At 60.4% G+C, this 26525-nt stretch overlaps 1 protein-coding gene across 1 annotated transcript in view; it reads left to right on the top strand.

Annotated features, from left to right (window-relative positions):
- DCHS1 (dachsous cadherin-related 1) overlaps positions 1-26525 on the top strand; it is a 49878-nt gene that overhangs the window by 16357 nt on the left and 6996 nt on the right. The window contains exons 3-17 of the mRNA XM_068425061.1: positions 8319-8507; positions 8622-8853; positions 9158-9394; positions 9702-10721; positions 10927-11114; positions 15502-15598; positions 15760-15917; positions 16748-17582; positions 17872-18111; positions 18579-18704; positions 18958-19167; positions 19750-20613; positions 21089-21202; positions 24896-25107; positions 25287-25441. Coding sequence (XP_068281162.1) covers positions 8319-8507; positions 8622-8853; positions 9158-9394; positions 9702-10721; positions 10927-11114; positions 15502-15598; positions 15760-15917; positions 16748-17582; positions 17872-18111; positions 18579-18704; positions 18958-19167; positions 19750-20613; positions 21089-21202; positions 24896-25107; positions 25287-25441 — 4877 coding nt within the window. The remainder of the gene's footprint in view (positions 1-8318; positions 8508-8621; positions 8854-9157; positions 9395-9701; positions 10722-10926; positions 11115-15501; positions 15599-15759; positions 15918-16747; positions 17583-17871; positions 18112-18578; positions 18705-18957; positions 19168-19749; positions 20614-21088; positions 21203-24895; positions 25108-25286; positions 25442-26525) is intronic.

The following is a 26525-nucleotide window of genomic DNA, read 5'->3' as shown; positions in this document are numbered from 1 at the left end:
TGTGTGGAGAGATGTGAGGGTGCTGTGTGCCTCTGGTGTGGTGCAGGGCTCCTGCCCTCTGGCAGGGACAGAATCACAAAGAATCCCAGAATCAATGAGGTTGGAAGAGACCTCTGGGATCATCGAGTCCAACCATTGCCCTGACACCACCATGGCAACTAGACCAGGGCACTAAGTGCCATGTCCAGGCTTTTCTTAAACCCCTCTAGAGATGGTGACTCCACCACCTCCCTGGGCAGCCCCTTCCAATGGCTAATAACCCTTTCTGAGAAGAAATTCTTCCTAAAACACGGGTGTCAGAGGAAAACCCCAGCAGCCCTGCAGCCCTCTGCCTGGAAGGCCAACAGGGATCTGGGGACTGCGCTGCTGGAGCCCTCCCAAATGTCTTGTGTTTGTCCAGCCCCATGGGCACAGAAAGGAGCACGTGGGCTCAGAGGGAGGATTGTGAATTAGCCCGTGTGTGACTGGGAGAAGAGGAGGGGGAGCATTTGTTGGTAGGACTGGCTGGATTTGCTGCAGCAAATCTGGGGCTGCTGCTGAGCGTACAACAGTGTGAGTCCTGAGACAGGGATCCTCCAGTGTCCAACTAAAGGGCTGCACAGCACAGGGCTGTGTTGAGTGCTGGACGAGGAGCCAAAGAGCAGCTCTAGTACAGCAGAGCAAGTTCTGTACAGCCCAGCACGCTGCTTTACCCGTGTCCAATAGCCTCTGCTGGGGAAAGGGTGCAGCAGAGTCACAGAGTAATTCAGATTGGAGAGACCTTGGGAGGTCCCTGCCCACCCTCCTGCTGGAGCAGGGGCAGCTGTGGGGCCAGACCAGGCTGCTCACAGCCCCATCCAGCCGTGTCCTGACACCTCCAGGTACGGAGGCTTCACAACCTCTCTCGGCAATCTGCTCCGACACGGGACGGTCCTCACAGGGAAAAAAACTGTCCCCCGTCCTCACGTCCTGCTCACTGCCCACCCAGACCCCAGGACATTGTCCCCAGAGCTCCAGACCATAACATCCTGCCCTGAGTATGGGGATGGTGGGAGAAGGTGCCAAACCCTCGTTGAAGTCAAGGCAATTGTCATCCCCAGCTGTCGTCCCTCCAACCACAGATCCCATCATTGCATCGCAGAAAGCAAACAGGACGGTCAGTCCGTGCTGGCTGTTCCCCTCCCAGGCTCCTCCACGTGGCCAAAAACATGCTCCAAGAGGACTCATCCGTGATTCTCCCAGGGACCCAAGTGTGGCTGTGTTGTGGTTTGACCCCAGCTGGCAGCTAAACACCAGACAGCCGCTCACTCACTCCTCCCCAGTGCGATGGCGGAGAGAATCGGAAGGGTAGAAGTGAGAAAACTCATGGGTTGAGATAAAGACAGTTTAATAGGTAAAGCAGGTGTTCAGCCATCTCCAGGAAAGCAGGGCTCCATCATGCCTAACGGTGACTTGGGACAACAAACACCATCTGAACGTCCCCCCCTTCCTTCTTCTTCCCTCGGCTTTATACGCTGAGCACAACGTCATATGCCATGGGATATCCCTGGGGTCAGCTGTCCCCGCTGTGTCCCCTCCCAGCTCCTCACGCACCCCCAGCCTGCTCACTGGTGGGGTGGTGTGAGGAGCAGAAGAGGCCTTGGTGCTGTGCAGTCACTGCTCAGCAATAAGGAAAACACCCCTGGGTTATCAACACCGTCCTCAGCACAAATCCAAACCGTAGCCCCATACTAGCTACTGTGAAGAAAATTAACTCTACCCCAGCCAAACCCAGCACAGGCTGACAAGAGTGTAGATCCTCAGATCATCCTCTTGGCCTTTTTTGAAGGTGGGATGCAGTATTTGCTTTCCTCCAGCTGTCTGTCACAGGGACCTCCCCAGATCTCCACCACGTTTGAAAGAGCAGCCCTGCAAGTCTGTTTCTGTCAGCATTGATGCAGCCTGTTGTGTCCCATGGGTTCATGTAGATCAAGTTCACTGAAGGAATCCTGACTTAATCTTCATCCCTGTCTGATAGCTCCCTGAACCCTTTCAAAAAGCATGGAGGCCTGGGGGACCTTGTTGGTGAAGACAGAGGTAAAGGAGGCACTGAGTGTCAGTCTTATCTGTGCTGCCACTAAGTCACCCACCACATTCAGAAATGGGCCCTTATTCAGCCTTTTACTACCAGTGTAGTGGTAGAGGCTCTTGGCACCCTCAGTTTTCCTTGCAAGTCTCAACTCCACTTGACCTTTGACACCATCCCTACATGCCTGGACAATGTTTATAAATTCCTCCTTCGTAGCTTCCCTCTGCGTCTGCCTCCCACATGGTGCCTCTTTGCGTTGCAGCTTAGCCCTTAGATCCCCGCTTAGCCAGGGCCATCTGCTGATGCATCTCCTTGTTTTCCTGACGGACTGGGGATGGACTGGTCCTGTGCCTGGAGTGCGCTGTCCTGGAGGCTTGCCAGCTTCCCTGCACAACCTTGGCCTTCAGAGCTGCCTCCCATGGGATCTCTTGAATACTGTGTCCAGTTGGGACATTGAATGGGACCTTGGACATGGGACCTTGAATACTGTGTCCAGTTCTGGGCCCCGCACTTCAAGAAAGATGTTGAGGTGTTGGTGCGAGTGCAGAGGAGGGCGACCAAGCTGGGGAAGGGACTGGAGGGTCTGACCTACAAGGAACGGCTGAGGGAGCTGGGGGTGTTTAGCCTGGAGAAGAGGAGGCTCAGAGGTGACCTTAGTGCAGTCTACAACTACCTGAAGGGAGGTTGTAGCGCAGTGGGAGTCGGCCTCTTCTCCCAGGCAACCAGCACTAGGACAAGAGGACACAGCCTCAAGCTTGGCCAGGGGAGGGTCAGGTTGGCCATGAGGAAGCATTTCTTCTCAGCAAGGGTCATTAGACATTGGAAGAGGGCTGCCCAGGGAGGTGGTGGAGTCCCCATCTCTGGAGGGGTTTAAGAAAAGCCTGGCCATGGCACTTAGTGCCCTGGTCTAGTTGCCATGGTGGTGTCAGGGCAATGGTTGGACTCGATGATCCCAGAGGGCTCTTCCAACCTCATTGATTCTGTGATTCTGTGATTCTTCCACCTACCAGTTCCCTGTGTAAGCTGAATTCTTGCTTGAAGTCCAGGGTCTGTACTCTGCCACTCCTTCCTCATTCCCTTCAGGATCCTGCACACAGCTGCTTCATGGTCACTACAGCCAAGGCTGCCGTCGATTAGCACGGCCTCAGTCAGTTCTCCCCTGCTAGTGATCAGCAGATCCAGCTGTGTGTCACCCCTGGTTGGCCTGGGAAACTGAAATCCTTCGTGAGACGCAGGATCTGTGATCCAGAGCCTTCCCTCAGGTCCTGCTGCCTCCTGCGCACACTGTCCCGGCTTCACTCACGGATTTCCTGGCCCAGCATTGACGTCCTTGTGTTTAAAGCCTTTAGGGGGTTTTTCTCTGTGGCTGTGGGTAGTTGCTCTCTGAATCTATACAATTTGATATCACTGTGCCCCGAAGTGAGGAATTCCACGTTTTGGCATGTTTGTGGAACCCTGCGCTGCTGGAGAGCAGCCAGAGTCCGGGGCCCGCGACGTGATGGAGCTGTGTGGGGCAGGTAGGGATGGGACGTGGGAGAGGCACAGGAGCCTGTTGCAGGCCAGACCTGGCCATGGCCACCACGGTGTGCGGTGCTGGGGGACGCCGGTGCTGCCCTGGGCTGAGTGGGCTCTGTGTGGGGCTGTGTGGGGCCAGGGCTGTCCCCGGAGCGTGCTGTAGGCAGAACGAGAGGATGAGGCGTGCAGGGAGAGTGATGCTCCATGTGCTGCGCACAGCTGCGGCAGGCTCCGGAGAAATACCGCGCTTGCAGCCAAGCACATCTTCACAAGGCCGACAGACCCGCGGGAGCACTGGCCCTGCGCTGCTCAGAAACCCCGGCCTTGTTCTGGGCCCAAGCAGGATGCTCTGCAGGACCCTGAGTCTCGGTCTCCCTCTGTCTTCAAGAGCAAGGAGCTGACTGCTGTCAGAAACACATCCCACACGCGATAGCAGGATGCGTTCATGAGCCGTTATCTCCTGATGACAAAGGATTTCCCTTCGGAGAATGGGGTCCTGCGGGGTAGAACAGGAAAGCTACGGGCAAGAAAACCCTCTGACCACGCAGCTGGTTTATCCAGGAAGGGGATGGGTTGCCCGGTCCACCCACCAATGCCAATACACAGAGGGTTTCTGAGAACAACCACCGTTTATTCGTACAAGGGCAGAATCAGACTCAGGGGTAGTAGCAGAGATTAGAAGTAGGTCCTCAACAGAGAACATAATGAAGCATAGAAACAATTCACCACGGCTTCCTTCTCGCTGCTGATCTGGCTGGGTCTGTGGATGGGAACATCCGGACTCTTGATGCCAGAGCTCCAGGGTCACCATAGTCCCTGCCTCATGGAGCACCCTCTGGAGCCCCAGCACGGGGAGGGCGCTGGGCTCTGGCATCCCCGCTGTCCGACAACGCGGCACAGGACATTGTCACCCAGTGTGGCGAGTCTCCCTGCACGTGCGCTTTGTGACCGCTTCTGTTCTTGGCATGGGGGGTTGCAGCTGCACGTCCTGTAGTCTTGGGAGAATCACAGCACGCATCTCGCCTCTGCGCGTTGTGCCTGGTGTGTCTGTGGTGATCCTGCGAGCTTGTGCAGGTGTCCTGTGCAGATGAGGCGACCCCACAGTTTTGTCTGCATCTCATCTCTGCATGCTGACCCTGCAAGCTCCTGCAGGTCTCTTGTTCCCAGCTGCAGCCTTCTCCTCTCACCTAGCTCCTCCTGGGAACAGCCAGCCTTGGCCCTGCAGGGTGTTCACAGAAGTCAGAGGTGAGGATGCTGTAGTGGCTCCATTCAGGCTCAGAGCTCTGACTCCTGCGCCCACCTACTCAAGCAGCAGGCCTTGCACAGCCCCGAAGGGAGTGTTTTGTGGGCTGTCCCACAGACAGCTTGACCCCCTCCATCTCTCTCTTATTTCTCAGGCAAACATCAGGACCTTTATAAGTAAGCTACAGTAAACCCGGCTGTTGATCCAAGATTTGGGGTGGGCGCTGAATGCAGAGCCTGGGTCTGCCCTGCATTAGCTTCTAGCAAAGTTCATAGAAAAATACCCAGGCTTGGTTCAAAAATCTCCAGGAGTGGTGAATACACCACAGGCCTCGGTGAGCCCTTTCAGTGGTTAATTATCCTCACAGCTAAAAACGTGCCCCGTGTCCCAGACTGCGTGTGCTCCGCAGCCTGCAGCCGTGGGTCCCAGCTACACGCGCTGGCTAGATGGGGTGTGTGCCAGACCTGGTGACTGATCACACTCCGTGCTGCCTCGCAGAGAGTCCCCCGAGGCACCAGCCCTCCGAGCGAGACAAGGACAAGACACAAGTCTCCAGCGGCGGTCGTGCCAGTGCTGGGGTAGCTGTGATGTGACCCCTCTCGGGCCCTGTGTGGGTTTGTGTTAGACCGTTGGTCCCCATCCCCACAGCAGGATGGTTAAGGTGGGGAAGTGGGGCTGTTCTGGAAGCACCAGAGCCCTTGGCCCAAGGAAAATATCTTACTCTGCTGCAGAGCTTGTTGCTGTACAGGGTATTAAAGCAGCTGAGATGCATTTTGGAGCACTTTCAGAGTGACAAGCGGTTCATTTGGAGGGAAAGAAGTTATTAATTTGCCACCTAGTGCCCATTGCAGTCACTGTGGCAGCTTATCAGTTTCAGGTGCATTTCCATCTGTAGTGGTAGAGAACTGTCTCCCTTCAGCCTGCACCCAGGGCTAAAGAATAACCAGTTGTTCTGTCACCCAATGATCCTTCCCCGACCGAGAAAGGGAATTGAGAAAAGGAGGGAGACTCAAGGGTTAAAATTCAAACAGATTTAATAAAATAAAGAAAACAATATCAATGCTAATACAAAAGGCACAGAGTTATACTCAGCCCACAGAGTGGTGGCAAGTTCCTCCAGGGATCACAACTGTTGAGAAGAGAGGAGGAGAGGAAAGAGGGAGGGGAGAAGAGAGCAGACAAAGAGCCCCCATCCCCAGCAGCTTCCCCATTTGCAGTGACCCTGAGGTTAATGTTATAGATCACACCTGGGGGCCAGCCTGGGGCAGCTGCTCTGGGTTTAACTGCTCATGGCCTCGATCACCAGCCCACAGCTGGGCACACACTGAAACAACATGGACCAGAAAAGGGATTCTGTAAATTTTATCCCTGCAAAACCAGGACAAGAACACTACCAGCTAAAACCCAGGCATGGGACGCAGCTCAGGTGTATTGGTACAGCCTGTTACCCCAGTAGTAACATCTGACCCAGAGCCAGGATACGGGTAACCTGAATACAGGTTTCAGCAGTGTCAGGGAGGTCAGATTGCTGCTCTCACACGAGCAGCTCCACAGCAAAGGGAGCTGGGGCAGGAGGGAGGGGGGATGCTGAACTCGGCGCGGAGGCAGGTGGGTCCAGTTTCCCAAAGTGCTTTCTGGCCGGGCTGCTGCCATGGCAGCTGTGGCTCTGGGTGCTCCGCAGCTGGGGCAGGGAGGGGGCATCCTCTTTCATGGCACTTCTTCTGGCAGATGCTGCAGGGTTGGGGAGCAAACGCTCCGTGCAGGGAGCACGGTGCTTGTCGTAGATGGGTTCTCAGCTTCTCCCCTGAGGCATCCCCTCGGACCGCAGGCAGGAGGGCTGGTGAGGGTGTGTGGGAGGGGGCTGCCGCCCCTCGCTGGGGGCTGTGGGTCGCTGGGCAGGAGGGCTGGCGGGGGGCTGCCTCGGGGGCTGCCTACCCTCACTGGGGAGCAGCACATGTGGTCTGGGGGAGGGACACCCCACCCGTACCCGGTGTACGCTTCCTTCCCCGGCCCCGCCGTTCTCCGCGCTCTCCCGTGTTGTCCCCCCGTGCCTGGCGATGGGGTGGTGGTTGGGGCTGGGGGCCCTGCCCGGAGGAAGGGGCTGTTCACAGCCCCCGGCCGGGCCCTTCCTTGGCGCACACGCCGCGTTCCTGCGCTCCCGCTCGCCGAGGCCCCAGCGCTGCTGGGAGGAGCCGGGGCTGACGAGGCCTGAACTCCGCTTCACCCGGGCCTGGCCCAGCTGCCTCCCTCCGCGCCGGCCTCTGGCTCTGTTCCCCGCGCAGAGCTCCCAGCTGCGGGCAGCGGTGCCGGGGTCGGGGGAAGGAGCTCTTTGCTGCTGACCCGAGCTCTGCGAGGAGCCCCGGGAGGAACTGGGGCCTTGCAGGCAGGGAGCAGTTTTAATCCTCCTGCTGCGTCTGTAGCTGCCAACGCGGTTCCCGTGCCGCAGGCTCGGGTGGGCCCCGGCTGTCACAGGGCAATGCCACCCCAGTCGCCATCCCCTGGACTGCCGGGTACAGAGCTCTCAGAGAGGGCAGGGCCAGGGTCACGGTGAAAAGGGGCTGGTTTTCTTCCCGTCTTGCCACAGAATCACAGGATCAATGAGGTTGGAAGAGACCTCTGGGCTCATCGAGTCCAACCATTGCCCTGACACCACCATGGCAACTAGACCAGGGCACTCAGCGCCATGTCCAGTCTTTTCTTAAACCCCTCCAGAGATGGTGACTCCACCACCTCCCTGGGCAGCCCCTTCCAATGGCTAATGACCCTTGCTGAGAAGAAATGCTTCCTAATGTCCAACCTGAACCTCCCCTGGTGAAGCCTGAGGCTGTGTCCTCTTGTCCTCTTGTCGTAAGCATCTTTGCAGAAGAGAAGGAGCGGAGAGCCAGGGGCAGCTGCTGTGAAAGCGCGGGCTGTCCCTGGCTGGCCGAGCCCGCTGGGCACAGTGCGGGTGCTTGGCTGCTGGATCCTTGGCAGCTGTACGAGGCCCGGCCTTCCTGCGCCTCGCTCCGTACAGCCTTTTCCTTTGCTAAGGCAGGTCTGCTACCCTGGGTTGTGGATGTTGCCCCAGGGGTGCAGAAGGGAGGTACCACCCGAAACAAGGCACCTCTGCTGGTGCAGGGGCCATGGCAGCACCGCGATAGGAAGCACCCGCAGCTCCTGTGAGTCTGCAGCGCTGTGCTCCCCCTCCTCTGTGTCCCCTCGCGGGGTCCGGGCCAGCACGGGCTGATCCTGCAGCACTGCCCAGGGCACTGTGCGGCCAGGGAGCCCCTAGGAGGCCCTGTCCTCTTGCAGAGAGGGCGGCAGAGGAAGCGGTGGCTTGTCTGGGACAAGAGTCGCAGGGTTGGGGCAGTAACTGTCAGTCTGCTTTGCTGTGGCCAGCTTTGAGGGCTGTGCGGTGGTTGTGAGCCACAGAGCAGAGGGCAGCACGGGGCTGGTGGTGGTGACAGGCAGGATGTGGCTGGCGGTCTGCTCTGTGATGCTGGCCCTGCTCATGTAGTGCCTTCCCTCATCCAGGTGACAGCCACGGATGCAGACAGCGGCTCGTTTGGCTCCCTTTCCTACTCCATTGGTTCTGGCATTGGCAGTGTTGTCCCCACGCAGTTCAGCATCGACAAGCACACAGGGCAGCTGTGCACCGTGCAGCCTCTGGATCGTGATGAGGGCACCTCTGCCTATGATTTCACCATCACTGCTGTTGATGGGGTGAGTGCTGGGGAGGCTGCAGGGGACGCGGTGCCGCTGACTCAGCACTGTGCAGGGGACGCTGTTGTCCTTGCCCCTGCTCTTTGCACCATCTCTGATCTGGTCCTTCCACAGGGTGGCCTGAATTCCATGGTGTATGTGAAGGTTTTCCTGGAGGACATAAATGACAACCGGCCAGTGTTTTACCCACTGGAGTATGCTGCCAGCATCAGCACGCAGAGCATGCCAGGTACAGCTGTGCTGCGTGTCACTGCCCACGACAAGGACGAGGGGCTGCACGGGAAGGTCACCTACCGCATTGTCCTGGGAAACTCGCCCCCTCTCTTCTCCCTCAACAAGGACACAGGTGAGAGTGAGCTCCGGGGGCAGCCAGAGCAGGCAGCAGTCAGAGCAGTGGGGTGCGGGCGGGTGTAAAAGCCAGCCCGAAGGTCACTGCTTGGCCATCGCAGCAGTGCACTCTGCCACCAGAATACGTCTGTTCCTCTCCCTGCCACATCTTCCCTGCCTCGGCTTCTTGAGCCTCTGGCAGCACCTGCCCACACTCAGTCTCTGACCTCTTGTTTCTGCTCCCTGCTCTGTTCCTCAGTTGTCCTGTCTTCCTCCCTCTCCTCCATTCCCCATCCCTGACCCTGACCTGCTTTCTTCCCTAGGTGTCATCTCCCTCTCATGGTCCCTGGGTGGTAAAGCCAACACCCTGGTGCAGCTGGTGATCTCTGCACAAGACGGTGGGGGCCTACAAGCACAGCCGAACGCCCGGGTGAACATCAGCATCGTGGAGGGCACGGTCTCACCCCCTGTCTTTGAGCAAGCTCAGTACTTCTTCACGGTGCCTGAGGACACGCTGCAGGGTGCCAGTGTGGGGGCCGTCCGGGCCCAGAACCCTCCAGGTACAGGCTTGTTCCTGTTGTGTGCACTCACTTTCCCTGCCCCTGCATCATCTTGACGGTCCAGCACCACACTCCTCACAGAGCAGCCCTGTTCTGGGAGCTCCACGCACACACAGAGGCACGCGTGTCCGAATGTGCACCCGTGCGGTTGTCACTCCGCTCAGTGCGTGCTTTCTCACATGTGCTTACACACGCGCGTGCACACACGCTTGTGCACATACTTGCATGTGTACACGGCGCTGCTGTGCGCCTCCCACCCAGCCCTGCTGCTGTCTGGTGAGCGCAAATCATTCTTCCTTGTCCACAGGTCATGCTGATGACATCTTCTATTCCATCTCCTCGGGGGATCCTCATGGCTACTTTTCCATCGACTCCGCCTCCGGGCAGCTCCGCACCAGCCTGGCTCTCGATCACGAGTCCCAGGCAGTCCTCATTCTGGATGTCCAGGCCCGGAGCGGTTCACCTCCTGCCTATAGCAACACGCGCGTGAAAATCTCCGTGTCAGATGTGAACGACAACGCACCAGCATTCCCAGCCCCCTCCGACTCCATCCTGCTGCCAGAGGCCACAGAACCTGGGACTACAGTGTACACTTTGCAGGCCGAGGACCGTGACAGCGGTGCCAACGGTCAGGTGAACTTCGAGCTGGTGTCGGGAGGCGATGGCACCTTCAGCGTGGAGCGCGCGTCGGGGGCGGTGCGGCTGATGGCGGCCCTGCAGTACGAGGCCAGCGCAGCCTACAGGCTGGCCATCGTGGCCCGGGACGGTGGCGTGCCACAGCTCAGCTCCACGTTCACGCTGCTGGTGCACGTGCAAGCCGAGCACGACAACGGGCCCATCTTCGACACACTCACCTACCGCGTGGAGGTGCGGGAAGGCGTGCCCGTCTCCACCCGCTTCCTGCAGGTGCGGGCCCTGGCACACGACGCGGAGTCCACCACCCTCACCTACCACCTGCGTGCGGACGGGGATGCTGCCAGCTTTGGCATCATGCCTGAGAGCGGGTGGCTGTACGTCAAAAGCGCGCTGGACCGGGAGACGCGGGACCTGTACGTGCTCACGGTGCTGGCCTCGGCGGGAGGCGGCAGTGCCGGGGGGGAAGCCCGGAAAACGGGCACCAGCACTGTGCGGATCAGCGTCACTGACGAGAACGACAACAGCCCCCGGCTGAGCGAGGAGCGTTACTTCTTCACCGTTCCTGAGAATCAGGCTCCTGGCAGCAGCGTGGGGAGGGTGATGGCAAGTGACCGGGATGCTGGGCATAACAGCCGGCTTACCTACCGCCTGCTCCAGCATGATCCCACCTTCCTTATCCACACACAGACAGGTGAGAGACCTCCTGGCCTCCTGGGCAGCGGCTGGCTGGGGAGGAAGCCCAGGGCAGGTCAAAAGTGATGCAGGCCAGGCCAGTGCTGCAACGGAATATTCATCTCCATAACCCCGCGGTGCTGGGCTCCCAGCAGCACACCCGAGCGCAGGCTCTTCTCTAAAGAGGTTTTGGCCTGAGCTGTGTCCCCACTTCTCCTTCACAGGGGAGCTCAGCACCAAGCATAGCCTGGACCGGGAGCAGCAGTCCAGCTACCAGCTCCTGGTGATCGTGCAGGATGGGGGAGCACCACCCCGCAGTGCCACAGGAACCATCTATGTCACTGTGCTGGATGAGAATGACAACGCTCCTGCTTTCCTTCACGTGGGCAGCGGCCAGGAGCTGCCCGTGCAGGTAGGGGCAGCAGGCTGGAGCCCTGGTGAGGCAGGGGTGTGCCCCTCTGGGGCTGGGGGCAGGCGGTTCTGCAGGGGGAGAGGGAGTGGGCAGGGGCACCCAGGAGAGTCTCGGGGTGGGAGATCAGCAGGCGCAAGTTGCATCCATGCAGCAGCCAGGGCAGTCTGGTAAAGCTGATCCAGATGTGGTAAGGTGGGCACGTCCTTGGGCGATACAGACATCCCTGTGCACAGAGCAGGGCTGCGGAGGGCTCTGAGGCCAACAGGACTGACCAGCAGGCAGAGGCTCTTGGCTCACACGTGCCTGCAAGGAGAGAAGGCAAAAGGGAACCCTAAACCTGACCCAGCAGAGCCAGGAGTAAAATACTTGCGAGCAGGGAGGCATGGGGTGCCGTTAGCTTCTGGGTCTCAGGATTTTTGGTGTGGCCAGCCAGCTTTCTGGGGGGTCAGGAAAGTGCTGTCCTGCTGAACTTGGCACTCACGAGGGTTTTCTGAGGCTCTGCGCTGGGTCCCAGCCCAGCTGCCCTCTCCCACTGCGGCTGGACGGATGTGTTTGCCCTGCACATCGCTGCACGTCGGGCCTGGAGTGCCCGAGCCGTGCAGCAGGGGCAGGTCGGAGCAGGCAGGGCTGACCGGGGTGGCCATCGGCACAGGGCCCTGGGGACACCGCAGCTCCGGTCAGGCCGTCCCTGTTCATTTCTTTTCCCTTCCTGGTCCGGGTCGCAGCCGTCCCTGGCGCAGCCTTCTTGCCTGTGCTGGCACGCTCTGCTTGCAAAACTGGCAAGGCTGGGCCTGGATGAAGGCGCTTCTCAGGGCCTGCTGGAGGCAGAGGAAGGCAGAGTGAGTCTTGTCCTCCCTCTGAGCAAGGCTCTGGCCATGGAGTCCCTCCTGCAGGCCAGGGACCGGCCGTCGCTGAGGCTGCGGCCACACGGGCTCTGCAGAACGGCGTCGCTGCGCCCGCAGCCTGCCCGGCGTCCTCTCTGCGTGCAGGGACGCCCGCGACACGCTCGCACAGCGGGCTCTGCAGCTGGTCCCAGTGTCTGGGGGCGTGAGATGCTGGGGGAGCACCCTGCTAGAGCTCGGGGGGTCTCTTCTCATACAAAGGTGCCACCAAAGCTCACCGCAGCCTTCAGGAGACAGAGCGAGGCTGGCACAGGGTGAGAGTCCTGAAGGCAGGAAAATGTTATGATGGTTTTGAAAGAAAAAAGTATTTGGGCACTTTGGAAGCTCTCCTTCTAGAAACACTGGTAGGGAAGGGTGAAGCACAGGAGGAGGCCACTCTTAGTCATGATTTAGGTGTAGAAGGAAGGCTTGGAGGGAGAAGTAAAAGCTGATAAATGCAAAGCTTGGTGATTTATTGCAGACCTGCTCAGTGAAGTATTCGTGTTGATGTTCGTTAGGCAAAGCAGAGGGGGGTTCCTGTGCCAGCACCTTGCTTTGAGCATCAGCTGGAGGGTCATCTCTGGAAGAGGTGATTCTTTGTGATGTTACTGATCTATTCACAGTAATAAAGGTGAGGGCTCCCTGGGGAAGGATCCTGTTTTACTGTTCAATTAAGAAAGAAGATGGGAGGTGAAATTCACTGTTGCTAACTGGGAAGTGACACACACGGCAGAAAGCAATATGAATTCCACTTACACAGTGGTGGGCTCTGCGTTGGCTGCTTAAGTTTAGGGAGAAGGCTGGGGCCTTGCCATGAATGCTTTGTGAAAATGTCAGCTCAGGGCTCAGCTGCAGTCAAAAAAGTAGATCAAATGCTGAGTTTTGTTAGAAAAGGAACAGAGAATGAAAGAAAACATCCTTACCCTACATCTCAAATCCTGCACCCGCTCTCTGCCCTGCCTCCGTTCCACCAGATAAGCAGTAGTGCTAAAGAGGTTCAGAAAAAGGATGTTAATGTGATCCCCAGTAGATGATGGTTTCCATGCAGAAAGAAAATAACTTGAACATTCTCTGGCCTGGAAGAAACTGCAGGAATATAGCAGAGGTGTGCAGTGAAAGGCACCGAGGAAGTCACGGGGAAATCAGAAGTTCCTCTTTGCACAAGACTGAGGCAGCTTCATAAGAAAAGACCAGACAGCAGGTTTAGAACAAACAAAGGCAATAATGTTCATGCAGAACATAATCAAATTGTGAAATCCTTGCCAAAAGTTGCGTGGGTCCAAAATTAGATGAATTCATGGAAAGGAAAAAAATCCATCAAAGGCTGTTGAACAAAAATATGATCTGTGGCTCAGGAAGTGACTTAGCCACAGGCTGCTGGGAGCTGGGCAGGTTTCGCAGGAGGGTTATTCCATACGTACCCTCTGTCTTGCATCTTCTCCACGTACCCGCTGCCAGGGGCTGAGATGGCTCTCTGACCTTTGGACCCAGCTGGTGTTTGCAGCAGCCTTCTTGGAGGGGGACATCAGACCCGGACAAGCCTCCCTGGCAGCAATTTTACTAAGGCTGAGGTTTTTGCAGCAGCAAGACCACTTCCACTGCTGTTTATTCCTCCGTTCATGCGTCTGATACGGCATTTGTACACGGAGCCTGTGTGGATGCTGCTCATTTAACTCCGGCCGAGTCACCGCTTTCCTCAGATGGAGTTTGGTTCCTTGTGGAAGAGAAGTGAAGCAGGAGCCCCTTGTGTCCTGGTTGAGGGCAATTAGGGACAGCTCGGGGGGCAGGCCCTGCCCCAGCCTGTTACAGAGGAGGGGTTGGAAGGGGCCTCCGAAGCATGGCCCCACTCAGAGGTGTCCACGGAGACAATCCTTTTCATAAACAGCCAAGCTATATTTGGAAGGTCTTCTGCCTCCATCACTGCTGTGAAATGCTGTTCCAGATTCCTTGATCTGGTAGTTAGAAACCGTCTCTTAATTTCCAGCCTAAACTAATTTCTGACCACTTTATACTCATTTGTTCTTGTGCCAATGTTGTTTTTTTGCTTAAATAGCTCTTCTCTCTCCTTGGAATGTCCCTCCCCTTTCCCCAGTGTTTACACTGTGCAGTCACATCCCTGCTTGGCCTGGCTAAACAAGCCCAGCTCCTCTGGTCTCCCCTCCCGAGCACCACCCGCGTGGTGTGAGCAGCTTGTGCAACAGCGTTAACACTTGCCTCCTCTCAGGAGCTTACAGCCTCTCTCCTTGGATTCTTGCTTGGATTCTACTTGTCTTTTTCATAAATGCATTAAAGTCATAGAACCACAGAACCATTTGGGTTGGAAAGGACCTCTGAGATCATCGAGCCCAACCCTTAACCCAGCACTGCCAAGGCCACCACTAACCCATGTCCCTCAGCACCACATCTACACGGCTTTTGAATCCCCCCAGGGATGGGGACTCCACCACTGCCCTGGGCAGCCTGTGCCAGCGCTTGACAACCCTTTGAAGTGGTACCACACAGAGATCACCCAGCACAGCTGTATCTGTGGGGACGATTTGTGCTGTGGGATGTGCTGGTAGGATGTGAATTTGTTGTCTTCTGGTGTGGAAGGGACCACAGAGTCTGTGCCAAGTGGAGAACCTTCTCTACCACCGAGGTGTGGGTAGGTGCAAGGAGACGGTGCTGGAGGAGGGACAGGTGTACCCGCAGGCAGGGGTGGTTTGCTAAGGGCAGGGGCAGCAATGGGGGTGCGTCCGTTCCCGTAACTATCCAGGAAAGGTGTTTGTGCGCTGCTGTTACGTGTGGTCGCTGTCAGGTAACTCACCTCAGAGTGTGGGGTTAGCTGAGCATGTGTGTAGTTGATGTTTTGATGGTACTGTGATGCACTGGCATCAAATGGTGCCCTTGGGTGCCTACGGACAGGCCGTCAGCAGCGCTAACTGGGAGCAAAGGAGGGAAGGGAAAATCCCTGCGGGTCCGGGTGTCCGAGCCCAGGAAGAACTGCCAGCTGCGTTCCCAGAGATGGCAAACCTCCCCGGGCTGGCTGGTGGGAACGAGCAGATCCCCTTCCATTGCCAGGGTGGTGGCCTCTGAGCCTGTCGGTGCTCCCACTTTTGCGTCTGCAGCTGAAGGGGTCTCCTGGGGGCAGAGAGGGCCAGGACTGTTGCGGAGCCCTGGGGTTTTCCTAGCTGTAGAGGGTTTGGATGTAACGTGGGTGCCATAGTGTCCTCCCGTCACCCTGCAGCTCCCTGCTGCAGCGTGCCCAGTGCTGCTGAGCTGGTTGTTAAACAGGGCAGAGCGGGACGAAGGCTGGCAAGGCAGAAGCTCCCTTTGCCAGCTTTGCTGCAGGCTTCTCCATGTTGTCCAGCCTCAGGCGCAGCCTGTGGGTCTTGGGGGCTCTGTGCCGTGGGTGAGGTGCAGGGCCGGTGTGGGAAGGTGCAGGTCCTGTGCCATGCTCAGGGGTCAGTGGGGGCAGTCTGAAGGGTGCCCTGTGCCACTCAGCTGCTCCCTGGGCTGTGCTGCAGGTGCTGGAAGAGAAGCCATCGGGACTTCTAGTCGCCTCCCTGCAGGCCAAGGACCCCGACGAGGGTGAGAACGGGACCATCATCTACTCACTGACAGGTAGGACCTGCAGACCCGACCGATGGGTGCTGCTCTCTGCCTTGCAGCCACCAACCTGTGGGCAGCCCGGTGCCCGCTCCGCGCTCCCTCCTCCATCCCCGCCTGCCCCTGCCCTCCCTCCTCTCTGCCTCTCCTTGCAGCATTTCACCTTCTTTCTGCAGGAGCCTGGGCAGAGCGTTTCACACTGCACGTGGCCACAGGAGAGCTGCGGACTGCCGCGGTTCTGCGCCGGTCTGATCGTGCCGAGTACATCTTCACCGTGACAGCCAGCGACCGGGGCACGGTGCCTCGCAGTACGTCAGCCATCATTCGCATCCAGGTACCCAGCACCCCAGCTCCTCTTGACCCTGCACCATCTACCCCTCGCTCGCCTTTTGGAGGGCACCACCCAGCTGCTCGGCAGCCTTCCTCCCCACCTTCTCACCCTCCACCACCTTCATCCCAGGACACCCTCTGCCCTTGCTCAGCTGTTGGTCCAGCCCTAAAATCTGTGTTGAGAACCTGGCCCAGTCAAGGCCCTTTCACCATAGACCATTTCACATCTTCCTGTCCCTGTTCTTGCAATTCCAAAGGCCATTTGACTCTCACAGAATCCCAGCCTGGTTGGGGTTGGAAGGGGCCTCTGGAGATCACCCAGTCCAACCCCTGCCCAAGCAGGGTCACCCAGAGCACGTTGCACAGGGTCGTGTCCAGGCGGGTTTGAATATCTCCAGAGAAGGAGACTCCCCCCTCCCTGGGCAGCCTGTGCCAGGGCTCTGGCACCCTCACAACCAAGAAGTTCCTCCTCACATTCAGATGGAACTTCCCGTGTTTCAGCTTGTGCCCGTTGCCCCTTGTCCTGTCGCTGGGCACCACTGAGAAGAGTCTGGCCCCATCCCCTTGACACCCCCCTGAGGTATCTGTGAGCATTGATAAGATCCCCCCCCTCAGTCTGCTCTTCTCCAGCTGAACAGCCCCAGCTCCCTCAGCCTCTCCTCGTAGCTCGTGCTTATTCTCACAGGTCATCTGTTAGGCCACAAGAGCTGTGACCTTGGCTCCTGACACCTGCTCTCTGCAGGCCCCATGTCCCCCTCTCCACTGGCTCCCCGGTAGGACCTCCTGGCACGCAGCTCCTTGGTGCATGCCCCTCACTGCTGCCTCTCCTCACAGGTGCTGCCGTCCTCCCGGGCGCTGCCACGGCCCGATGCCACCGTGCTGACCCTGCACCCTCTCGAGGGGGTCAAGCCGGGGTCTGTGATCGGCTCAGTGGCCCCCCCAGATGCCCCTGCGCGAGGACAGCTGACCTACACGGTGGTAGGAGGCGGTGGGGATGGCACTTTTGTGGTCGACAGTGTGACAGGGGAGATTTACGCTGCCCGGGAGCTGGACTATGAAGCTGGGGCACGGCACGTGCTCCACGTGAGTGCCGAGGACACGCGGCACGGCTATCCCTCCAGCCAGCTGGTGCTGGTACAGATCCACGTGCAGGACTGCAATGACCAGGCGCCCACCTTCCCCGAAGACCCCATCACCATCGTGGTGTCCGAGAACGCCCAGGCCGGCTCGTCCATCTTCACCTTCCAGGCGCTGGACGGGGACGGCGTGGGTCCCAACAGCCAGGTGCGCTACGCCCTGCTGCACCAGGAGCCCCCCGGGGCGCCCTTCCAGCTCGACAGCCGCTCGGGGCTGCTGACCCTCCGCCAGGGCCTGGACCGGGAGGCTGCTGCCTCCTTCCTCCTGGTGGTGGAGGCCACGGACCAGGCCCGCAACGTCAGCCAGCGCCGCTCGGCCGCCGTCACGGCCCGCGTGTTCGTGACCGATGAGAACGACAACGCGCCCGTGTTCCTCTCGCCGGCGGCCGTCAGCGTCATGGAGGACCAGCCGACGGGGTTCGTGGCGCTGCACGTGGCGGCCCAGGACGACGATCTGGGGGAGAACGGGCGTGTGAGCTACTCGTTGCGAGCAGGCAACAGCGACGGCCGCTTCCACCTTAACCCCAGCACCGGTGAGGGCCCGGGAGGCTGCAGGGTGGGCGGCGGGGACGCCGGGGACGCGGGGTGAGGAGGGTGTGGGGTTATGTGGGTGCACAGGAGGAGGGCGTGGGCTGGGGAACCCGGAGGAGGGGGACTTGTGGGGTGTGGAGAGCCCCGAGCATAGCGCCGGGACGGCAGGATACTGCTGTCTCTCCTGAGACCTGGCTGTCCCTAGCTCACAGCCTTGCGGTACCTCTGTCCCGGGAGCGTTCGGCTCCGGGGCCCCGCGGTCCCAGCCTGCCGCTCTCCCCGTGCCTGCAGGCGCGCTCTCCATCGTGCGGGCCCTGAACCGGGAGGAGGTGGTGCAGCACAACCTGACCGTGGTGGCCACGGATCACGGCTTCCCGCGCCGCTCCGCCACGCAGCTGCTGTCCGTGCTGGTGCTGGATGTCAACGACGAGGCTCCCGCGTTTGAGAAACCTGAGTATGAAGCACACATCATGGAGAACTTGCCAGCTGGCAGCCCTGTCCTGCAGGTGCTGGCCACGGACCGGGACCTGGGTGAGGATGCAGGGTGAGGGCGAGCTGCCCAGTTTGGTCAGGCACCCTTCTGGAGATGCGGCGTGCAGGACTGGGTGCTCTCTGCTCCCTCCTGCCTGGTCTGGAGAGCCTGGCTGACCACGGAGGGAAGGATCATCACCCGGCCTGGAGATGAGAGAGGGGCTGAGTCCTGGGAGAGGCTGAGAATGAGAACAGGGACTGTGGTTCCCTCTGCTCCCCAAGGCAATGGCCTTTGTTCCTGGGAAGTTACTTGGCCCACCTTCCCTTCCATGAGCTGGGCTGGGCCCTCCCTCCACCACACATCTCTGCCCCAGCGTGGCTTGCCTGCGAGTGGGACCACCCTCTCCCACAGCCTGTGTGACCCCTGGGTGGGAAGCCTGGGATGAGGGAGGTGCAGGGCCCTGAGACAAACGAGAGGCTCCTGGGGCTGCTGCTGGGCTGCCCCTAAGCCACGTTCCTCCCCGCAGGTGCCAACGGGCAGGTGTCCTACGGGAGTCTCTCCGGGGGGCCGTTCTCCATCCACCCGCAGACGGGGCTGATCGTCACCACGCGTGCCCTGGACCGCGAGGAGCAGGAGCAGCACGTGCTGACGGGTAGGGCTGTGCGGGTGCGTGCGAGGGGGACAGCTGGGCGCTGAGGCTGGGCCGTGCTGCAGGGAGGGCAGGCTGTGGGAAGCGATGGGGGTTTGTGGGGCGCGGGGGGTCGTTGGGCGGCTGGAGCACATGGGAACGGCGGCAATCCCGTGCGTGGCCGCCCCTGCGAGTGCCCGGGCGTTTGCACGTGGCGGCCTGACCGCAGCCCCCCGTCAGCAGGGCAGCCTGCAGCGCTCTTGCTCTGTCCCTGCAGTCTATGCGCGGGACGGCGGCCGGCCCCCCAACCTCTCCAAGGCGACCGTGCGGGTAACGGTGGGGGATGAGAACGACCACGCACCACACCTGGAGAGCGAGTCCTGCTCCGTGGAGGTCCCGGAGAACCAAAGCCGCGTGGCACTCTACACCCTGCGGGCCACCGATCCCGACGCGGGCGAGAACGGGCGCTTGGAGTACCACGTGGCAGGTGAGGCACGCGGGGAGCTCCGCGGCTCCTGCCCCGGGGTTGCCCGTGGCTCTGGGGGGCACCGCCTGCGGTGGGTCCTGTTCCACAGCAGTTCTCTCCTGCTCCAAACCACATGTAGCTGCTGCCACCTCTCAGCCCTCTGGTTTCTCTGCCCCCAGTAAAGAGCACCCCAGCATCTGGACAGGCTGCGCGTCCTCATTCGCTAGGCTGTTGCCTGGTTCCCCAAGCTTGGACTAGTTCCATACCTCTCTTGGCTACTAGGACTTGTTGAATTTACAGGTTGCTAAGTGAGATCTCTTTGCTGTTATGTTCTGCATTATCTGGGGGCTCCCTGTGGCAGCAACACTGGCCTGTAAGCTCTTGGAACCAGTTCTTACACACACACACACACACACACACACACACACAGCTGGACCAAGGAAGTTCAATCCCACTGGGGTCTTAGAAAGAACAGCTCACTCTACCCTCCCTGCCAGGCCACACTGGGATGGACTTCATGCTGTCCTCTCTGGGCAGCACAGGGCAGGTCCTTCCTTGCACCAGTTATAGTCATGCTGTCTTGTTGTCCCCTCTCTTTTCCAGATGGAGACCCTGGGCAGGATTTCAGCCTGGACCCAGTCTCCGGTGTCCTCTCCACTGCACGTGCCCTTGACCGGGAGCAAGTTGCTTCCTATAACCTCGCCGTGCTGGTGCAAGACCACGGCACCCCCCCACGCAGTGCCACCATGACAGTGAACGTGCGGGTGTTGGACCTAAATGACAACGCACCTGGTTTTGCTCAGGCCACCTATGTGGTGGAGGTGCCCGAGGACTTGCCTCTTGGTGCCCTGGTGCTGCAGCTGGTGGCTGAGGACCCCGACGAGGGCACCAACGGGCAGGTCTCTTACTACCTGGGCAACGAGTCGCTTGGCATGTTCCAGGTCGAGCCGCAAAGTGGGCGCATCAGAAGTGCCCAGGCGCTGGACCGGGAACGCCACCCCAGTTACAGCTTCCTGGCCAAGGCCGTGGACGCCGCGCCGTGGGAGCCCAAGAGCGCAGCTGTGCGTGTCACGGTGACGGTGCAAGATGTCAATGACCATGCCCCTTCCTTTGTGCACAGCCCGCTCACTGTCAGCTTGTCCCGCCACACGCCGCTCAAGCAGGTCGTGGCCACCATGAGCGCAGAGGACAGGGATGCAGGTGCCAACGCCTCCATCCTGTACCGCCTCGCCACCCCCAACTCCGCCTTCGCGATCAACTCCTACACAGGGGACATCCAACTGCTGCAGCCCCTGGGCTCGCTCAGCCAGCGCCAGCGGACGCTCTTCATCCTGGCCACAGACCTGGGGCAACCGGCCCGCTCCTCCACGGGTGTGGTGGTGATCTATTTGCAGGAGGAGCCCTACCGGGGGCTGCGCTTTCCCCGGAGCACCAACGATGTGGCCCTGCCAGAAAATGCTGCCCCAGGTATCAACTGGGCAGAGTGACCGGCAAGTGCTGGGACGAAATGGGACGGGACAGGAGGGGAAGGGGGTGCTGGGCTGGCAAAGCTGTGGGAAACTCAGCCCAGGGAGCACTGCAGGGTCTTGGGAAGCCCTATTATGCTTTGGGTAGACCCAAGGGACTGCAGGGTCTGATGGCATGCAGGGTGGTGGCCCCAGTGGGTTTGCCTCAGGGTGTTCACACACTGTAGGCAGCCACAGGTGCCTAGTTTGCTCCTGGAAGGTCTCTAGGAGTCACAGACCGTAGCGGGGCCACGGACAGGCCCCGTGAATCCTGGCTGCCAGCCCAAACGCACCGTTAGGTCTCACCTCTGGCAGCGGTGTCATGGGCAGAGCTGTGCTCCTGTGCACAGCGTGTGCTGCCCACACACCACCCTGACCCCCTCTGCCACCCGCCCTGGGGCTCTGCTGCCCCTTCACGCTGTTTCGCTCTCCTCCAGGCACCGCCGTGGCGAGCATCCAGGCCGTGCACACGGGGGGCTCCTCGGGGCGCATCGTGTACAGCATCGTCAGCGGCAACGAGAAGAACGCGTTCCTCATCCAGCCCAGTTCAGGTACGGCACCAGGACCTGGCGAGGAGGCAGGTGGGAGGCTGACGGGGCTCTGCCGGCGCCTGCTCGGCTGCCACGAGGCTCAGAGCCCCGCCGAAGGCACAGGAGCACAGGCCACCCCTCCGTACTGGTAAATTAGTGTTAGTGCTTGGCCGTGGACACCAACCTGTCTGCGTCCAGAGGTTGTTAGCACAGCTCCCAGCAGAATTTTGGTCCCTCCTAACCAGAGCTTTCCCCAAAACTCCTCTAAGCCCAGTTCAGGAGCTGGCAGAGGCCAGGACCGTTGCTAAGATGCAGCCTGGGTGCAGCCCCTGCCTTAGGTGGCCGGTTCAGCCCAATGATACCTCCTGTGTTGGGGGCTCAGAGCCAGGCACCAGGACTGCCGCGCTCATCTCTGGCGTGCGTGAAGCTGCTGTGACCGCGGGGCTGCTGTGGGCTCACGGCCGTGTCTGCGGTCCCGAAGGTGACGGTAAATGCGGAGCCGCTCACTGCCCCGTGGGCACTCCGAGGGAGCCCTCCCTCCGCACCAGACCGTGCCCCGAGCAGCCGGCCAGTGCTGAACGCGTCGGTGGTGCGTGTGGGTGGCCAATAGCCCCGGCAGAGCAGCGAGGAGGGTTCCTGAGGATCCCCAGCGGCAGGCTCCCCGCTGCAGCCTTGCGCCGGGGCAGGCAGCTGGGCAAGGTCGCAGAGGTCTGTGACTGCGGGGAGCTGCTGTGCCCAAGGCCCCCCTGGTGCTCTCGGTCCCGGGGAGCTGCTGTGCCCAAGGCCCCCCTGGTGCTCTCGGTCCCGGGGGCTGCTGTGCCCAGGGCCCCCCTGGTGCTCTCAGTCCCAGGGGCTGCTGTGCCCAGGGCCCCCCGGTGCTCTCGGTCCCGGGGAGCTGCCGTGCCCAGGGCCCCCCCGGTGCTCTCGGTCCCGGGGAGCTGCTGTGCCCAGGGCCCCCCCGGTGCTCTCGGTCCCAGGGGCTGCTGCCCGTGCAGGAGCAGCCTTCGCACGCTGCTGTAGGAGCGTTTCTGTCTGAAGCTGCCACTCAGAAGTGAGCATTTGGTAGCTGCGGAGCTGGGCCAAAGCTGCTGTGCCCGTGGAGGAGGGGCACACTGGTGGCACCTTGGCCACTTCTGGCTGGTCCCTGAGCCAGCACGCGGGACGCTGAGCCAGCAGTGGCCGTGCTCCGACACGTCCCCAGGTCTCTCAGCCGAAGCCTGCGTGGCTGCCCTTATAGCCTGGGGGCGAAAGCAACCCCGAGGGACTCCCAGGCTGCCCATGGCACTGCCAGAGCAACGCCGTGTCCTGTCTGTGCAGCTCAGAGCCAGGCTGCGAGAGCAGCAGCTGCTCAGCCCCGGTGCAGCGCACCTCTGCAGCGGCTCACGGCTGAGACCCCGCGCGGACAGCACGGCTGGAGCAGACCCCCCTCGCCCTTCCACCCAGGTCTGCAGCCAGACCCTGCGCACGGGGACCGTGAGGTCGGACAGGCAGAGAGGGCCCCTCTCCCCGCTGTCCGGGCTGGTATGAGCAGGGCTTTGCTGCACCACGCGTGGCTGTGACACTGGGCTGCGTGGCGAGCTGCCGTGCTGCAGCGAGGCCTGATGGCGTCACAGAACCACATCCCTCCCCACGATCCCTTTCTCTCCGCATCCCTTCGTCTTGTCTCCGCTCGGGCTGTGTGTGCCGGTGGTTCTCAGAACACCCTGGACGTGTCCTGGCTGCACCTCGGTTGCACCTCGGTTGCTGTGGCAATACCACTTCATCTCGGTGAGGAAACATTTCCCCCTGGCAAAGTGCCCAGAATACAGGATTTTTCCCTTAAAACGTGTCCCTCCTTGAGCCCTGTCTGCGAGACACAGCCCTGCTTTCTCCCAGGGCGAGGGGCTACATGCTGCAACCGGCTGTGGGGTGCTGGAGCAGCAAGGGGGGCCAAGGGGGTGGCACAGTGCTGCTCTCCTGCCCGGCAGTGTCACACTGCGCCCCTGTCCTTCAGCTCTGCTGTGACAACGGGCCGGTGCCCGGGCACCAGTCCATGACTGTCCCCAGGCTTATCTCCTCTCCAGGGAGGACCAGAGGTGATGTCTGCCGGAGCCATGAGAGCTTTGCATGCCGAAGTGCCAGCCGTGGGCAGGCCCCGAGCAGGGGGATGTCACAGGGGCACCCTCAGCCCCACGCCGTGGCACCTCGGGCGCTGCTGCCTCTGCCTCAGGCAGGAACAGCCCTTCAGAAAGCGGCTGCTGCTGGCTGCGTCCCTGGGGTGTCCGGGGACTGGCAGGGCCGGCTCTGGTAGCCAAGTGGTGCCAGCGGGGCAAGGGAGCAGAGCTGGCTCCCAGCCCTCAGGCTGCAGGAGGTGAGGACGCAGCCGATCTCCAGCCCAGGCTGGGAGCTGTAATCTGAGTTTTCCCTTGCTGGGCACACGGCCTGGTTCCAGCCGTGTGCGCTGGTCACCACGCGAGGCTGACAGCAGAGCTCTGGCACAGAAGCGAAGCCTGCCCCAGGCCACGTACCCGTTCTGGAGGCCTGATGCTGCGTCCCCGTCGCCTGGCCGGTTCACAGGATGGTGGCATGTCGATGGTGAAACAGGCTGCAGAGCGAGTGGGGCTCTGCGGGACTCCCCACGGCAGGAATTCAGCCGCAGGAGCACAGCTCCTCCTCATCCCATCTGAACGTGGGCCCGTAGGAACGCTGCCAGTCACTTTAGCACATCTTTTTGGACGCCCTCCGCCTTCTGGTGAAGCTGGGGAAGGGTCTGGAGGGTCTGACCTACGAGGAATGGCTGAGGGAGCTGGGGGTGTTTAGCCTGGAGAAGAGGAGGCTCAGAGGTGACCTTAGTGCAGTCTGCAACTACCTGAAGGGAGGTTGTAGCGCAGTGGGAGTCGGCCTCTTCTCCCAGGCAACCAGCGATAGGACAAGAGGACACAGCCTCAAGCTTGGCCAGGGGAGGGTCAGGTTGGACATGAGGAAGCATTTCTTCTCAGCAAGGGTCATTAGCCATTGGAAGGGGCTGCCCAGGGAGGTGGTGGAGTCACCATCTCTGGAGGGGTTTAAGAAAAGCCTGGACATGGCACTTAGTGCCCTGGTCTAGTTGCCATGGTGGTGTCAGGGCAATGGTTGGACTCGATGAGCCCAGAGGGCTCTTCCAACCTCATTGATTCTGGGATTCTGTGATTCTTGGGCAGGACAGCGATACCTTGTCGTTACAAAAGCCCCAGTGCACAGTGGCTCGGGGGGATGAGAATGGGTGTGTGTCCTCAGACCCCGAGCAGGAGAGCTGCCTGCAGCTCGTGCGGCGTCTTGGTGAGGGTTTGACCTGGACTAATGGCTGCAGTTGGGTGATGTTGGCTCGGAGCTGGCTGAGCTTGTGTAGCAGCGTGGGGCTCGACGTGGAGCAGTTCTTTTTCAAACTGGCCATGCCTCAGATGGTGTCTCCGTAGTGGGAGCGCTGTCGCATGCTGTAATGTAAGCGGAAGGAGCCTGTCCTGAGCGAGGTGCAGGGTTTGTCACCCAGGGCAGCCCAGTGGGGCCGATGAGACAGCTGTCAGTTTGGGGAGGGCTCGGAGAGCTCAGTGTGTGTGTTCTGCCTGTGTAAGAGTGGATGGGTGAGCAGAGGGATGGACTGGGTGTGAGGGAGTGAAAGAGAAGACGAGGGATGGGTGTGCTGGTGCATCCCTCGCCCCCCTTCACCCGCCGCATCCCGCTGTCCCCTGCCCCCAGGTGCCATCTCGGTTCAGGACTCCAGCAGCCTGGATTTCGAGGCCAGCCCCCGGCTGCGCCTTGTGGTCCAGGCAGAGACAGCAGCTTCCTTCGGCTTCATGGCCATCAACCTTAACCTGCAAGACGTGAACGACAACTTGCCACGCTTCCAGCTGCAGAACTACGTGGCGTTCATCTGGGAGTCACAGGGCTACGACTCACCGGTCATCCAGGTATCACTGGGGGCACAAACGGGGACCTCCAGGCCCCTGGCCTGCCTCTGCCGGGGTGAGGGCATGGGGGGTTGTGCCGTGGGCCTGGGGCTGGCACCTATGGGTAGGGCTAGACATGGAGGGCTGTGGTTTGAGGGGCCCCACAACGGCACTGCTCCATCTCTCACCTGGCTTTGCAGGTCCTGGCAGATGATCTGGATCAGGGAGCGAACGGGCAGGTGACTTATGCCATCAACCAGTCCCTGCCCATGGCCGGCTTGTACCGCATCGATCCTCAGACTGGCACTATCACTACTGCTGCCATCCTGGACAGGGAGATCTGGTCCCAGACCCGGTGAGTGGAGTCAGACTGACTTAGGCTTAGTGTGAATATGGGGTACAAAGGTATCGAAGGCGTGACATGAGCTGGGCCAGTGCTCTGTTCAGCCTGGTCTGCAGATCTGAGAAGATTGTGAAGGGTGCAGTGGACTCTCTTCCGTGGCTGCATCCGTTCCCTTTCCTGCCTGCCTAATCCAGACCACATGTGCTCAGGCCCTTCCCCCTCCCCTGCGTCCCCCCCCGCTCCAGGCACTGTGTGCTGCCCTAAACCCTCCTGCAAGTTGTCCCAGGTCTTCTGGGCCCCTCGCCACATGCGCACACTCTGGACGTCGTCCGTCCAGCCTGGCCACATGTATATGAGATAATGGCACACACTACACATGAGGAATTTAAGTGTTCCCCTACCCTGGTGCATGGTGCAGATGCGAGGAACAGCTTCTGCCACCCCACCAGTCTATGTTCTCCCCCCTGAATGCACACTCCAATGGCTGCGTGTCTCTCTCCCCAGGCGGGGGGAGGCCTGGGGCGTTCATCCCGCTCCCATACCTGTCACCGTTGCACAGAGGCTCCATGCATTCCCCAGCACCCCGAGATGCCCCAAATGCTTGTCTCCCTGCGCCCCACGACGTGCTCTGCCTGCCTCATCTCCCACACACGTGCCAGGCCCGTGCCCCTTGCGCAGACTGGAAACGCTGTGGGTGCATCCGCTACCTCCCCTCGCAAAAGCCTCCAGCCACGCGTATCTTTTGGCCCGTGTGCCCGTGCCAGGGCTGTGCGTGACTCCGTGGCCCGCCACATGCTCCAGGCACTCGTCCCTACGTTCACTGCCTGCTGATACATTTCGGGTGCTGGACACAAACCCGCTGCCCTGCAAACGCACCTCAGACGTGCGTCCGTCTGCTGCCCTGCCCCGCCGTGCTCTCAATGCACACACAGCCACTGCTCCACACGTGTGCTCCAGGTCTCTGCATGTACCCATTGCCCCAGATGCTCTGCGCAGCCCCAGTGCCACATGTACAACTCCAACCCCGTGCACACATGCAGCACCCCCACCACGTGTTCCGGATGCTGCGCGTGCCCGCGTTGCTCCCTCACACGTG

Source organism: Nyctibius grandis, chromosome 2 (genome assembly GCF_013368605.1).
Source record: "Nyctibius grandis isolate bNycGra1 chromosome 2, bNycGra1.pri, whole genome shotgun sequence".
NCBI lineage: Eukaryota > Metazoa > Chordata > Aves > Nyctibiiformes > Nyctibiidae > Nyctibius > Nyctibius grandis.
This window is presented reverse-complemented; position numbering and strand designations above follow the sequence as displayed.